Genomic DNA, 16,037 nt, shown 5'->3' with positions numbered 1-16,037 from the left:
GTCTCGCATCCGGTGTCGTTGGACCGAGCTGGTTTCGCGCCCGGCAGCAGGACCGGCCCGTCTCGCGCCCGGCAGCAGGACCGGCCCGTCTCGTGCCCGGCAGCAGGACCGGCCCGTCTCGCGCCCGGCAGTAGGACTGCGCTCGTCTCGCGCCCGGCAGCATGACCGGCCCGTCTCGCGCCCCGCGGCAGGACTGCGCTCGTCTCAAGCCCGGTGTAGCAGGACGGCTCGTTGGAGGCTTGGTGGCCGGCCTATTCGGTCTCGGCGCTGGGACCGGCCATGGGTGCGAAAGGCGGATCATTTCCGCTCGTTTCTATGGTTGGGGTAGCGGTGGGGCTCGGGGGTCTTGGTGTCATGGTCTTGGTGTCTGGGGCGGCGGCCCTTGTGGTGGTGGCGCAGTGCTCATGGGCAGAGCTCGTGCCTCGGTGCTGCCCGACTGTCATGGCCGTGTGGGCGGCGTGGTAGCCGGGGTGTGGCGTTCGGTGGCGGTGAGTATTGGCCGGGGTGAAAACCTACTCTATCTTCGGACGGACTGGCGACGGCGAAGATCGCTCCCTTCTTGAAGGCGTCGTCGCGGCTATCATTGCCCGTCGTGTTGCTCCAGGGGAAACTCTGATCCTCGGATCGGGCGGTGGCAGGGCTCCGGTGTCGTATCCTTCTTGAAGGCGCCGTCTTGGAGCCCACGGTTCGTCATATGTGGCTTCACTTCTTCGCTGTGTTCACGGCTGAAGCCCTCGGCGGCTCTTGTAGTGCTAGGGAGTGTGTTGTTGCGCTCAGCGTCTATGTATCCTGCCTTGGGTGTGTGTGTGCGTTTGTGGTGGGTGAGTGCGGTTGTATCGGACACCGTTGTCTATGCTTTATATATAAAACGGGGCGAAAGTCTTTTTCGGTAAACCCAGTCTCATGCATGACATGGACATAAAAAGTCGAATCGGGCGCTTCCTCATTTTTTGGACTGCGTCATAAAAAGCGGAGAGGACCATGGACAGGGAGTCATGGTAGCATGAAGTCACGCAGCCGCCAGCGACGAGGTTGTTCGGTGTGGCCATGGACGACAAATCTTAGTCGGTACTGTGCGGCCGCTGGGCGACAAGGTCATTCGGTGGTGACACGGACGAGGGCAGCACACGAACCCTAACTCGTGCGATTGGAGGTACGTATACCTACGTGATTAATATTGGGATTGAAAATGGGTAACTGGGTAAAGTCCGAGTTACGGTACGTGCTCTAAGATTGACATCATGACGTGGCATTCATGGGGATGGGTCTCACCTGGCCTGGCGTGAACTTTTTTCCTATTTTATGGTCTCCCAGTATAGAGACCCAGGGGGCACACCACAAAGCGTTGTAGTGAGATGAAATGTGGAAAGAAAATGCACCATGACCAGTGACCAAGCCACGCAAAATTTCTCACAGTTCAGGGGCACTAACATCAGACATCGTAGCGATGTAGCAAGACGTTCAATTCAGACACTTTGGAAGAGATGAAGCATGGCACGTGTAGGCGCCAGCAAGAGCGATAAGGCTCGGCGGCACGAGCCGGCACGCAGCGGGCGCGTGCCCGCGCGTCTACAGCGCGTGGCGTCACCATGCCGACACAGGCGCTACGTGCACGCACACCCATATGCTGCCGTACCTTGAAAACGTATAGCACGGGGATTAAGATACTCCATAGCAGGTGCAAATGGAATCCTTCGTTGTTTGGCGTGATTTCACTATTTTTTTACACAAATGACCATCACTCCTTTTCCACTTACTGGATAAATTACACCGGACACAAGGAAACGAAAATCTCAGATAAAACTAAAAGCACATCGAAGTCGTTGTATCTCATTTTTCTTTGAAATCTCTAGCCAAAAAAAAGTGCAGAGGACCAAAAATACTCAGGCTAGGCAAACTTTATAAACACGAGACGGACATCCAATCGTGTACCTCAAATGTCCAGGCATATTTCAAATGGAATTTGAGCAAACTGTAATTTTTTAATTTAAACCAGGCCGAATTCAACACATTTGTTTTTACATATTTCATTAAACAAAAGCGGACATGGCATTTTTTAACATAGCCAAAGTTAATCTAGGGATCGAGGCGTGAGGACGGCGAGGTCTTGCTGCAGCGGTGGGCGGCTCTCTTCCTCCCAGCCCCTTCCCCTGCGGTGGTCTCCTCTCGCCGATCTGGTGGCTGGTTCATCAGATCTGGGCTTCGAGGATGGGGCGGTGTAGACTTGGAACGGGGGAAACCCCTAGCCGATTTCGCGTCGACCTCGACGCCGGCGGCGCTCTGGTGCCGCTCTCCCTCTTGAGGGCGGGTCGAGCTTCCAGATCCGCCCCCCTCCTCCTCCTCCCTTCCCCGGGCGAAAGCCATGGCCTTTTGGCCGGACGGTGGAGGCGCTCTGGCGTCTCGGCCCTTCCTGGAGGCGCCGTTCAAGGGGTGGTTGGGGGTTGTGGACCTGGTGCGTGGTGGTGGGTGGCGGCGGCGGTGCTCGGTTCCCTTGGTTGCCGGCGTTGGTAGTGGTGTGTGGGTTCTTCCGCATCCTTCGGCGGCTCCTCGCTTTGTTTGCTGGTTGGTCGCCGGCCGGCAGTGGGCGTCCGCGTGTTCGACACGGTCTGGACGAAGGGGAGATAGTGGTCTCTCCTCCGACAGTGGCCCGAGGCGGCAGGCGGTGGAGTCGATGGTTTCCTTCACGCGGTCTGGATCTTCATGTTCATGACTTTTGCTGTCGCCGGGTGGCTTCGGCCCTGCCGTTCTAGCTGTGCAAGATCTTCGGTGGCTTGATCGCATTATTTCTTGCTGCCTTATTCTCTGTAGCTCTTGGTTGTAGTGATTTGGCATGTATTTTTCAGTTTTTGGTCAAGTCTTTGCCTTTGTATTCAGCACCATTGTATCCTAGCCGGTTGATGGCTTCATTAATTTGAAATCGGGCCTTTGTGCCTTTTCTCTAAAAAAAAAGTTAATCTAGTCTAAATCTTCGTTGGCGTCCGTGTTCTAAGTACTTGTTGATCCCATTTCCGACGTGAGCTTCTTTGCCATACTGTTTGTGAAGAAGAACGGGTGCACACAGAAATTATTGACATTTTGATCAGGGCAATGTTGTTGGACTGCAAATATAATGGTTCCTATGACTGGAACCCATTAATTAACATTACATTTGACAGATGTGTATGTGGTATTATTTCCGTCGTTAGCGAGGTTCATTTTCCAACCAAAATACTCTCTCAGCAGTCTTGTTCACATATAAATGACATGCATTTTGGATATACTGTTAGTGTGATTTCTGAAGTTGTGAATTCCTATGACATTTTAAAGTTGGTTTAGGCTGGGCGTGAACTCTATGAAATTCTATCGCCTTGGCGCAGCATTTGAATCAATAATATTGCATTTATTCAAAACATATTATTTTAAATACTTAGACTAGAAGAATGCCATATGAAAAAAAAGTACTACTACTTAGACTAGAAACCTTAAAATCATAGCCCTAGATTCGTCTCCTAATTTTTTTGTAAATATTTTTTTGGGGTTTATACTACCATAGTAGGAATTGGCGATCATATAGTTGTACCTGAAAGAACTACTTCTTCCAGCAAAAGGGAAAAACTACTTACATCAATATCTAAAACATCATTGTTTGGAAAACCAGAGGGAGTAGAATCTGGCCAATCATGTCGACGTAGAATTAAGCGAATATTAGGCCAACACCTTGACAGGGGTATGTGTTTTTTTATGAAAAGATCGAGAAGATTAAATAACCAGGCTGGTTGGTGAAGCCACATAGAGGGTGCAGCGAGAGGACGAACTTGTACTACATGAAATCTAAAATTGGCACATAAACCATGCATTGAATGCCTAACGTACAGGCCCTAGGAAAAAAAATTGCACATGCATCACATGAGAAGGAATGAGATGGGTGCATAGGGGATGAATGGTGGACATTTATCTCAATTAATTTACAAATCATGGTGGTGATATCATCGATAATGAATGGTCGGATAAGGTTATATCACGCGCTTCTCCACATTTGCAGCACAAATTCGTATAAACTCTCTCAATTTGAATCATATCCAATTTTGTATTCAGCTATAAAATCTATTGCAGTTCTTAGATTATAGGCGTTGAATGACGGAGAGAGATGGCACTGTCTTCTATCATAAGTTTTGAAATCATGTACGAGGGGCTTTACATATCATATCTGTCTAGTATTTCCTTTGGAAACATGAATGAAAGTTGAGATGCGGCTCAAACTTCCTATTGAGGCGTTAAGAAGGGTGCTACAAGATATACACATATTATATAGCTATCCTACAAAACCAGCTGAGACAAGGGTGTAGGCCTACGCGAACCAACCTGTGGTTGGATGGTTAGAGGGACTGTGGTATCCCCAGCCCATCAGGGTTCAAATCCGGGTGCTCGCATTTATTTCTGGATTATTTCAGGATTTTCGGCGATGCATATTCAGTGGGAAGAGATATTCCCGTCGACGACGAGGTGCCTACGGTGACTTGGTAAATTTCAAGATGATATGTCGGCTCAGTCTTTCGGAGGTGCTCATAGGGGTAAGGTATGCGTATGTGCGTTCATACGGGTGAGTGTATGCGCGTGTATATGAGCGCTTGTGTCTGTACTGATGTTCAAAAAAAAGGATGTAGGCCTACGTGTTTGAAAAGGGGCCACAGAAACATAGCGCAAGCAATTCAAATTAACATAACAAGCAAGGAAATAAATATTGAAAGAATGATTTCTTGATCACATGCTGGAATTTTATATAGGGCAAGCTAGAATCCAGTGGTCCTATTACGTTAGATGTGGTCCCAAGAGATATTCATTCGTGCTCTTCTGGGGTTTTGTTTAAGGAATCTATAGTTGGCTTCCCAAAATATTTTCCGTTGGTCTAGTCCATATCGTTATTACTTCCATAATTCACAATTTATCTAATATTGTTTTATATTGTAATGTATAAAACAAAATAAAGATTGGTTGAAGCGTGTGTGTTGCCACAATAGAGGCCGCCTAGGCTATAGTATCAACCACTGCCAGTACACAAAAAAAAGTTTGTACAAGATTGCAGAACAATAAGCTTCTAACAGGCTCTTTCCGGTTTATCAAAAAACGAACCATGAGAAGTTGTTTATTGACCGATGGTTCAGCTGAACCTTGACTATCTGCCTTTTTTTCATGTGGAGATAGGAGCTAGTTTCGTAGGCTATTGCAACTTAGCATACTTTAATCCCACCTAGCACACAAACTAATGCAAAACACATAGGCAATAACATAAAAAATACTTCAAATTTAAGAAGATTTGTTTTGCTTACATTGTATGTTTGTGTCTTTTATATATATTTCAAGAAGACTCATATGTTTTGTGTGCTGTGAAAAATAAACCATGCTCCAAAAAAAATTGGATACTTTGCACGTGGCATGGATTTTGAGTGGAACATAATCGGCATCTATGGTCTCGAAACATGAAAGTGTTGGTTCAGCAAATCCTCTCACCCCAAATGATTTACATCAAGAATAATGTAAAACCATATGCTTTGTTTGCATTGTTGGATCATATATAGTGGTTTAGGGCAAGTCCAATAATTAATAAGACGTTTTTGTGTGTTCCACATCATCTGAAGGAGATAAGAAATATCTTATAAAATAGATTTATTCTTAATGTTATCTCTAGCAATTAATGTTTGCATACTCCTAAAAATAAAGTGTGAAGAAAAAACCCCTTAAAACTAAAACAAATCAAACTTATTGTCGTTTCTCTCCCTTCAAACTCATACATCATCCTCGGTGGCACTGCTAAGACGACACCATTGTATGTTCCCTAAGAAAACATCTTTTTTGTACCCTCCACGTCATAAATAGAGATGGCAAGAAAAAACATGCTAGACAATAGTTTATTTCTTAGTGTAACTGGTAGCAGATAGTATTTTGCATGGCTACAATATGTGGTCCTTAAAATTTGAGAATAAAATATGTGACTAAAAGATAACTAGTAGTATGATGGAGAAAAAACGTCTTCTCTTAAGTGATAAGAGGATTTTGTGGGAAAACTAAACTGAGGTTTTGTAGCTGTCCTTTTCCCATTCTTTTTTTTTTGCGAATGTCCTTTTCCCATTCTATCTCTTCTTCCAAGTGATCAAGAATCATACTGGTTAAGAGGATTTCGAATTTAGGTTTAGTATTAAAATAGTACTGCATGACATCTCTAATCAAAATAGTTAATAATGGGAGGTCTATTATAGTACCGAAACTACATCATCTCTCGCTCTATAAATATAAGCCAAAGACTTTGTACTGGCTAATAACTCCATAGGGCCTATGATTGATAGTCAATTTTAATCATCACAGCAAAAATTGGATTAGGGATTCAGGGTATCTTTCTCCAGTACTATTAGTTTTTTTTTTTTTTTGAGAAACTCCACTACTACTACTGGCCGCTACTTCTGGCCGCTCACAAAGAATATTGCCAAGGCTAGGTAGCTAGTACGTTCCATCTGCAGCCTTCCAAAAATACTGCCCAACTGCCTGTGATGGATCACCAGCTGTATGGGGACCCGTCCGCGAACAGCTTCTCTCCGCTGGAGGCGCAGATCTTCTCCGGCCAGCTGCCGCCGTGGCAGAATATCGACGTCGACCTGGACCTGGACCTCGACGTTCTCGAGGACGACATCATCCGCGAGCTCTCCGGGAGGCCGGCAAACCCGGCATCGTCAGGCTCCGGCTCTGGCGGCCCCGGCTCCCATAAGAAGCTCAGTCACAACGCGTACGAGCGCGACCGCCGGAAGCAGCTCAACGAGCTCTACCTCTCTCTCCGTTCTCTCCTCCCGGACGCCGACCACACTGTAAGCTATAGCTACATCTATAATATTAGTGTCAGGAGAGGTAGCATGAGTGGAATCAAGAGTTCCTGATGTGTCTTTGCTGCCTTGTGGTTCTGCAGAAGAAACTGAGCATTCCGACGACGGTGTGTCGAGCGCTCAAGTACATCCCCGAGCTGCAGAAACAGGTGGAGAATCTGGAGAAGAAGAAAGAGAAACTTGCTAGTGCCAACTGCAAACCAGGGGTACTGAGCGCGAGCTGCAGTATAGCTCCAACTGTGTCCGCTACTTGCCTCAACGACAAGGAAATCATGGTTCAGATTAGCTTGCTGAGAGATACGGATGCTTCTACAGCTCTACCTCTTTCCAAGTGTATAAATGTACTGGAGAACGAAGGACTTGAGCTCGTCAGTTCATCGACTTCCTGCACCTTTGGGAACAAAATGTTCTATAATCTCCATCTTCAGGTAAATCTTTTTCTGTTAATACTAATCATAAGGTGGATGCATACAACACACACCACAATCATATATACCACCACATAGCATCTACCAGTTTTTCTTATTTGATAAAAGACATCTTGATTCAATCGATGCGTCCAGGTGATATAATCGTCTAGCCTTTGCATAACACAACGCACACAGGACATAGCATTTACGAGTTACGCACATGTTTCTAGTATTGGATATTACCTGTACACTCATATGACGCATGCCCTGTTGTATCTTGTATGCAATGTTCTATACCTTAGTTATCTGTCAGACTATTATATGCACACTTCTCTTATATGCAACTAAAATGTATCAGAGGTCATGGTTCTATTTGAAGGTTGCCAAGTTATTCACAGTTCTTCAGAAGAAATTTGGAACCTACCGTACAGTAAGTGATTTACCAGAGGGTCCTACGCACGCTGCCTCCACCTTACCCACATGCTTGGAGGGTTAACCACAGACCACTGCCACGTACACACAATGTCCATGTCAAATAAAGGGCATTCAGTGTGGCAAAAAGCCCCTCGGAACTTCTCAGCCAGAATGACAATGGTGGTGTTGAAGGGACCTTTCCCCTGGAAATGACGATGGGGTAGCACTGGCTCTTCTAGGGCTTTGTGGTGCTAGCCCGGGAACAGACTAAATGGCCGCCCACAAGCATAGAAACGAACATTACAGGCGGCCCTAATACACAACTCTCAAGCGGATTTGAGTTTCGCCTCTAGGAAATAGTACTCCTAGCTCCTAGTATTAGAGGCAGTTCTAGAACCGTCTATGATAATTTCCCACCGCAAGAGGTTTCTAGACAAAAACCACCTCCAATACTTATGAATTGCAAGTGGAACACGGTATTCTATGATCAATTGCATCCGATAGTTTTGTATTTATAGGCGGTTTCTACCTTAGAAATGCCTGTATTTTCATTTTAGGGCTTAAAATTTACATACGTTTGCAGCTAGCGCTGCATTCCAAATCCACAAGAAAATCATAATCCCCCTATTCACTTTTATAAGGCATTGAAGACATTTCAGACAGGGTGCAAAGTAGCTCATTTTCAGTTGTTTGAAACGACTTATAAAAGTGAACGGAGGGAGTAGTGAACATCCAGCGCAAATTCATCATATCACATATACATCCCCATCTACATTCATCTCATAATTGCGCTGCACTTCATAATACGTTCATATCATTTCAAATCTCTATGACCAACATTTGCAACGAAGTCCTATAGCTAGCTGAAATCTATAGAATAGTACTGAGCAAACAAATAAATAAACATTTCTGTTTTGTTGGTAACTTGTTGCCGTTTATTTTGTCGACCAATCACTCCAATTGGGAAAAGAGCCTTGAGGTCAGTTACTCTGTATTGTGCCCACACTGTAGAGCTATATGCTCAACCATCTGTTATGTTCTGACTTTGGTGTCTTCTCAATAATACTCAGATTTTGCGTTCAGAGATAAGATGTGGGATTTCTAAAAGGTCAATGAGTCATATATGCAGAACACATTGGTTTCTAACTGAATAACAACTTACTAAATGTAAAACATTTCAAATATAAATGGCAGACTTACAGATGTTGCAGATGACACAAAGTTAGTCTTACTCGAACTGGCGTGAGCATGTGTTTTTGTCCGATTTTTGTGTGTAGAGCAACTAAAATAGAGACAAGTCGCAGATGTGGCATTTTAGTTGCACCACACAAAATACTCTTAGATAAAATGATTTGTGTGGTACACCACAAGGGCACAATAGCAATAATGTGTGTATGTATCCTTGTTTGCACAAAATAACATTCGCTACACTTAAGAAGCGCACACATGCATTGCAAAGTTAATAGCCATATTTGCAAAATCAGTGTGCATAGGCATTGCAAAATCTATGTGCATATATGCATTATAGAATCTTCCTAAATATATTGTTTTCCACAGCTTAAGCATCAAGTTGACATAAACTCAAATACATTGTTGAGAAGTAAAAAAGAAATGCATAATTAGTATATTTCTACAACTATAGTTACACAACTAAAGCATCTATCTAATTAATGTAATTCTGCAAATATAGTTACACAACTAAAGAATCTATCTAATAAACCTAAACCTATTGGTGGAGGGATTAAACTCATGGTCGTCGGGGGGAGAGACTGCTATGACAAGGGGTTGATGGTGGTGACTACTCTGATGTGCCAGCGCACTGAGTCCCCTTGAGCTTTATGGCAAGCTGGTGGCATGGGGAGGGAGGCACATAGGCGCAGTGGGCTGACATTATATGGCACAACACACGCGCCAACCCGCTAAGCCTGCTGGTCATGAAAACGATGGGATGACGGTGGTGTGCATCAAACCTAGTGGCGTCGTGTGGCAAGCCTAGTGGTGTCGACGCCTTGGAGAAGTGAGCTAGGGTTTAGCAATTTTTAAATATGATGAAATGGTCTCTTGTATTTAGTGATTTTCGGTGTTAGACAATGTTGAATAGAAAGCCGCCTCTAATACTTAAAGTTCGGAGGTGTTTCCACCTCTGAAACCATCTCCAATAATATTTCAATAGTTAAATTGCGTTATGTTTGTAGCCAGCCCTACAATACAATTTTGATTTAGTTACAATAATTCATATCAAATATCACGTATAAAAAACACCTAAAACTTATCTCATCAATTGCATAAATTCTAATCACAAAGTGCATTCCATGCATGCCATTGTTTGATACAATACGATCTTTTTTACTTATATCACAAAATAATTCATGAGATCACAAACTACAACTCAGTCATACTAGTAAAGTACTACAACTATTACGAAACTTCTACTGATAAAATGTCCTCAGAAGAGCTGCTGCATACCCACCAGATCTGGTATAATTGGTTGGACCACCTCGGTCCTTCAGCGCGGCTGCATCGACCATAGTAGGGGCCTCTTCTCAGGGCCGGCGACAAGGATCGATGGAGTGGTGGCAATACAGCATGCCGGAGAGAATGACTGGATTGTGATCATTATGGCTCAAGGGACAGCCCAGTTTTGAGAGGGTTTTGTGTAGAAAACAACCTTAAATTGTTTCTTATTTTAGAAAAACGGTCTTGGCAGTGTCTAGATATCCATGATGAATTTCTAAAATAATAGTCATGGGTGCCACTGCTAGGTTTTTTGCCGACTGAGACACGATAACTAAGCAAGGATTTTCCGTCCTACATTTTCAGCATAAGCCAATTAACAGTTGGTTCGATAATTTTTACTGTCCAACTTCGGGTTGATCCCATTTTCATTTATCGGAGGGATCAACATAAGGAAGCACACACGGTTTTCTGTCGGAACAGAAACCACACCAATATTTATTTATTAATTCAAGAACAGTGCAACCAAGATTGTAAATGCGCGGGATATGTGAGAAATACATTGTGGGTCTACACTTTCATCCTTCCAACATACGATTGAAGAAGCCCTACTAATTTTTAAAATCACTATATGGGTTTTACAAAGTCAATAGTAAAGAATAACCATATCGTAGATCACCACACACACTAGTAGAAAAAGGGCCTAATGTTCAGCTCATTAGTCCCGGTTTGTATTTGAGCCGGCATTAATTTGACCATTAGTGCCATTCCAACGGCTAGGCGGGCGACGCTCATTAGTACCGATTCGTTGCGAACCTTTAGTACCGGTCCGTGCCACGAACCGGTACTAAAGGGGTGGTGGCCTTTAGTACGGGTTGGTGGCTCTAAACTCGGGCAAACGTCGGGCCGGGTCGGGTTTCAGGCCGGGCTTGTAAAATCCCGACCTTCATTTCTCAAGCCCGAGCCCGGCCTGAAGCCCAAAATACTCCCTATTTTGAAGCCTGAGCCCGGCCCGAAATCAAGCCCGAAGCCCGAAAGCCCGGTCCGAATGCCGTTTTTTTAGTACGCACACGTGTAAGCCCGGCCCTAAGCCCGAAAGCCCGGCCCGAAATTCAGAAAAATAATCAATGCCCGGGTTTCGGTGGCTCCAACCGGTAGTAAAGACCCCCCGCCCCTTTAGTACGGGTTCATGCCACCAACCGGTACTAAAGGGGTGTGCTGCCACCCGCCGTGCACAATGTTTAGTAACCCCCCTTACGAACCGGTGCTATATCCTGGTTCTGCACTAGTGACACATGACACATAGTTATTATCCATTTCTCTTAAAAGTGTCATACCAAATCATAAAGATACATTTTGCATCACTTTAGAAGGTACTACTTGGAAACCAAATTATTGACATCATGAAATATGGACTTCTTTTAGATAAAATGAAATTTAGAATTTAGAAGCATGTTTTATTTATTTTGGTAGATTTCCAAAACATAAGTCATGAAGAGAGACTCCGTAAATCGCCCATATACTGTAGAGGTGATACGTGAGGCCCTTTAGGGTATCATGCTAGTTTTCTAGCACATTCAGTCTGCGGTGATACTTCTTTTTAACTATCTTTGAGATGATGTATACTGGCCAACTTAGAAATAATATCTCTATCGCCTTTGCAAATAAAAATATATGTTAATAGTTGTAACTATTGCACAGTACTGAACAGCAGGCCAATTCAAACTCAAAAGAAAAAAAGTATGCCAATAGAGTTTTCATTAATGTATTGTCCTGATATGTGAAACATGCATGACTTCTTCACGCACACAAGATTTAAATAATCAAGAAATATTGACTTGTTTGTGTGAATATGCAATTCGGCTGCCCAGCTCATCTACACCATATGAACAGTAAATTCAAAATAAGTACTATAAAATTTCAAAAAATCCAAATTTTTGTTGTGGTGAAAGATGCTTGAGTGCGTGATGTTCGTGTCAAGTTTCAGAGAATTTGGACATGTGAGTAAAAACAATCAGTTCCAAGCAATGCACAAACAGTAAACTTCTTCATAGACCCCAAATTTGTCTGTTTTGCTGAGAGCTACTTAGATGTCCAAATGCTCTGAAATTTGGCACAGACATCATGCACTCAAGAATCTTTCACCATAAAAAATCGGAATTTTTTGAATTATTTTAGTATTTTAAATGAATTTACTGTTCACTCCCGGGCTCATCTAAGCCCAGGAGCCAAAATGCCGTGTCCTTGTTTGTGTTGCTTTTGTGTTAAAATCTACACTTACATGTGTCAGAAATAGTTGCTTTTACTATCAAGGGCCTAACTATTTCATCTCACCATTTTTGTCGAGACAGAGAAGTCAAGGAGCACTAAACATGGAGTGCCCATCGTTTTGTGACAAATTGGAACAAGCCATCAGGAAAACAGCGGGACTATATCTGCAGCACTAGAGGATTATTGTTCTTAACTATCATAAATAAAGGTTCCTTAAATAGCTATGAGATGCATCTACCATGCGTACGTGCTGCGTAGTGGGTGCCCCATATAAGTTTGTATGTGGCGTTCGTGATTATTGATTGTATATGCTTGAGTAAGTACCTTTTGTCATGTATGAATTTTTATCTTTATCATTATCGAATATTACAGGCAGAACCTTTCATATTCTCTATAGCCATCTGTTTACATCCGTTAATTTTATGTAACCTTAGAGATTGACGGCTGAGATTTAAATGAAGAAAGATTTTTTTTTTGGCTAAAAATAACGATTCACATGTTTTCTTGGGCCAAAGCACGTCCTGGATAAGGAGAGTTGTCGAGCACGCCCGTTCGATTCTGTTACGATACGTTTCCTAATTGTTTTCTATATGTTTGTCTTTCGGATACACGCTCGCACGTCCGGGTCGCCTAACGATTTTTGTGTGATGCATTTGCACATCACATATTGGTTAAAATAAGGGTCGCGCTAACTGCCACACGTGTGGCAGGAAGGGAGACGCACCACACGTCTCTAATGTAAACAGATTGCCACGTCATCGCATGCATGCATGCAGGAATCTTTTTGGATTTTCAGTTTTTAAAATATTTTATCTCTTAAACGAAAAATCCGATTGAAAATCCGTTTTCACCATTAAATCTCTCGCGATGAGATCTTCGAAACTAGATCCCATGTTGATATGTTTCGATGAATTTTTTTTTTGGATTAAAAGTTGCCATGTCTATTGCATATGAATTGCCATGATGTTTACACTGAAGTTGCCATGATATGTTTCAGCTATTTTCTTCTACATTTAAAAGTAAATTTTGACATTTATAAAACGGGAAATTAAGAAACTAGACTTGCCATGAACCATAAACTAAAATTGCCATGATACATGCACGTAAAATTGCCATGGTTCATACAAAAAATAATTTTCATGGTCAAAGTACTGGAGTTGCCATCATCAAAATACTAAAATTGCCATGATCTACAAACTAAAAATGCCACATGGCAACTTTAGTTTAAGCCCTATGGCAACTGCAGTGTAAACATCGTGGCAACTTCTGACAAAAAAAAATCGTCGAAACATATCAACATGGGTTCTAGTTTTGAAGATCTCGTCGAGACGGATTTAATGGTGAAAACGGATTTTTAGTTCGCTTTTTTATTTAGAAGATACAACATTTTTAAGCCGAAAACCAAAAAAAAATTCTGCTGATGTCATCTATTCATACGTGGCAAAATGAGTGATGATGAAGGCGTGTGAGCGATGTGCAAACGCCCACACGTGTGGGCGTTAACATTTCCGTAAAATAAGCTAATCTTCTTTCCAAATTGTCTGACCTTTTTTGTGTGTGTTGTCATGGAGGAGATGGGTTGATTTAAGTTATGTTTTCAGTTCCTAATTACATGGCAGGTTCAGAATTTGCATTATAGGCGAAGTATAAGTTGTAAGGACTTTTGTGCATGTGGAAGAGAAGATCTATGATCAGTTCAGATAAACTGCTCTGGCGAATTCTTTTGGTAGCAGTATTTCCATGTAATATTTGCTTAGCTACTTAAGTATGTTTGGTTCATGAATGCTAGGACCAATGAGGAGCACATGGTATGCTTTATTATACATATAAGATGTGAGTTCACGATGATTTCCTATGCTTAAATTTGTAGATATGCACTAAGTATTGCTATTATTTTGTTGGCCTACATAATTCTCCTATCACGATAGAATTTTTTTTATCTTCTATGATGCTACTGGTATCACATTGCTCAACTTGTACATAAATTACTTTTCCTGAAGTGTATTCTGTCATCCTTACCTAAGAGGCTTGCAGCACAACAAAATTTTAGACGAAGTTGAAATTATACCAGCGCCAAGGATTCAGTTAGAACAGCACACTCTAAATTTCTCGCAAAGAAAACACATCGAGTGTTGCACTGGATAACCACCTGACCTGCTTATATGCAAAGCAAGAAAACAAGCAGTAATGATCCGACGAGTAGAACACGTTCATTAGGCTACCTGTTCAAGTCCCACATGCCACCATCCACCCGTCATGCATGTGTGATGCATAATATACTTGAGTCCTTGCGTCTTCAGTTAGTCCTCAGCACAGTATCCGTTAAATCCATTCAAGAGTGATGGTTTTCTGTTTATAAAATCGCTGGAATTTCTTGTCCCCTTATTGCTAGATATTTTTTACTTTTCCATGGTATATAATAACGATGAAGCTTATACTTCCTCTAGTATTTGTGTTGAGACTAACCATATAGAGGAAATCAAAGAGCTCAAGGCCCAAGTCACTTCTTTGAAGAAAGACTTGGAAAAGAGTCATCAAGGGAAATCCACACTCAACAATATCTTGAGTGTGCAAAAATCCCCCAATGACAAAGGTGGACTTGGATTCAACTCCAATAAGAAGAAGAAGTCCAAGATGAACAAAAAGAAGGGCCAAGAACAAGTCAAGAATTTGGCCAAGATTGTTTGCTTCAAGTGCAAAGTAGAAGGGCATCATGTTAGATCTTGCTCATTGAAGAAGAAGGCCATTAGTGTCAAGAAACAAGGGAAGAGGACACAAGTTCAATCACATGCTCAACCTCAAGTTGAAGAAAGCCCTCTTCCCAAGAAGACTCAAGTTAATGCTTCTCAAGTTGAGAAATCAAGTGAGAAGAAAGTGAAGAGTAGACGTTGCTACCTATGCCGTGAGAAAGGTCACCTCGCTTCTTCATGCACTAGTGGTAACTTATCCAACCCAATTATTATTGATGATGTCTATTCTCTTGGGAAGGATAAGGTTGGCAATGTGTTTGCCAAGTTTTTTGGTACTCAAAGTGGTGTCAAGAAAAGAACCATTTGGATAGCCAAGCCTATTGTGACTAACCTCTTAGGACCCAACTCGGTTGGGGACCACCAAGCTCAAACTTGATCAATAGGTGTTGGTTGGAGGGCATTGGAGACTTGGCTACATTACGAAGAATTAAGGGGACTTCATCATTCTTATTGTCTCAAGCCAAGTTAATTGGATTATCAAGTTTCTATCTTATATCCAATGTGCCTCCTTGCGGTAACTTGTACTTAAATTGTTTACTTTGAAAGTTACTTGCCCCCCTTGCATGTGTTTGGTTTTGTTCCTTGCATGTGTTTGTATATGTTGTGCTTCCAACTTGCTTATCTTGAGCAATCAAGTATGTGTGTGTTGGTTTGCACATCATGTACATGTGTGTTGTGCGTTGAGCCTTTTTGCTTCTTGTTTGTATCCTAGTTGGCTCATGTGAGAGATTAATGGAACATCCCATTTTGGGGGAGTGATGTACTTTGTGCACCTCACAATCCTATAAATGTGTGTACATGAGGAATACCATCTAGTATTGACATTACAAGATTATCTAGTCGTTTGGTGGTATATCCCTAATGAGAAATTCAAATTCTAAATAGTCCAT

At 42.6% G+C, this 16,037-nt stretch overlaps 1 protein-coding gene across 1 annotated transcript; it reads left to right on the top strand.

The window, feature by feature from the left end:
• Window positions 1-6,462: 6,462 nt before the first annotated feature.
• On the top strand, window positions 6,463-12,791 carry LOC119368611 (protein IRON-RELATED TRANSCRIPTION FACTOR 2-like). Its single transcript, XM_037633822.1, has 3 exons — window positions 6,463-6,833; window positions 6,932-7,276; window positions 12,478-12,791. Exons 1-3 carry the CDS (start codon window positions 6,522-6,524, stop codon window positions 12,571-12,573), a joined length of 753 nt encoding a protein of 250 aa, XP_037489719.1. The 5' UTR covers window positions 6,463-6,521; the 3' UTR covers window positions 12,574-12,791.
• Window positions 12,792-16,037: the final 3,246 nt, after the last annotated feature.

The sequence above is a fragment of the Triticum dicoccoides genome, chromosome 2B (assembly GCF_002162155.2).
Source record: "Triticum dicoccoides isolate Atlit2015 ecotype Zavitan chromosome 2B, WEW_v2.0, whole genome shotgun sequence".
NCBI classification, from domain to species: Eukaryota; Viridiplantae; Streptophyta; class Magnoliopsida; order Poales; family Poaceae; genus Triticum; species Triticum dicoccoides.
The sequence above is the reverse complement of the archived record's forward strand: the minus strand, read 5'-3'. Positions and strand labels throughout refer to the sequence as shown.

What these genes read in the sequence shown, in the direction of transcription:
- LOC119368611 (XM_037633822.1), top strand. Translation starts at nt 6,522, where the DNA reads ATGGATCACCAGCTGTATGGGGACCCGTCCGCGAACAGCTTCTCTCCG. An exon ending in TCCCGGACGCCGACCACACT is followed by an intron (nt 6,834 to 6,931) that starts GTAAGCTATAGC and finishes GTGGTTCTGCAG; the next exon opens with AAGAAACTGAGCATTCCGAC. An exon ending in TCTATAATCTCCATCTTCAG is followed by an intron (nt 7,277 to 12,477) that starts GTAAATCTTTTT and finishes TTGTCGAGACAG; the next exon opens with AGAAGTCAAGGAGCACTAAA.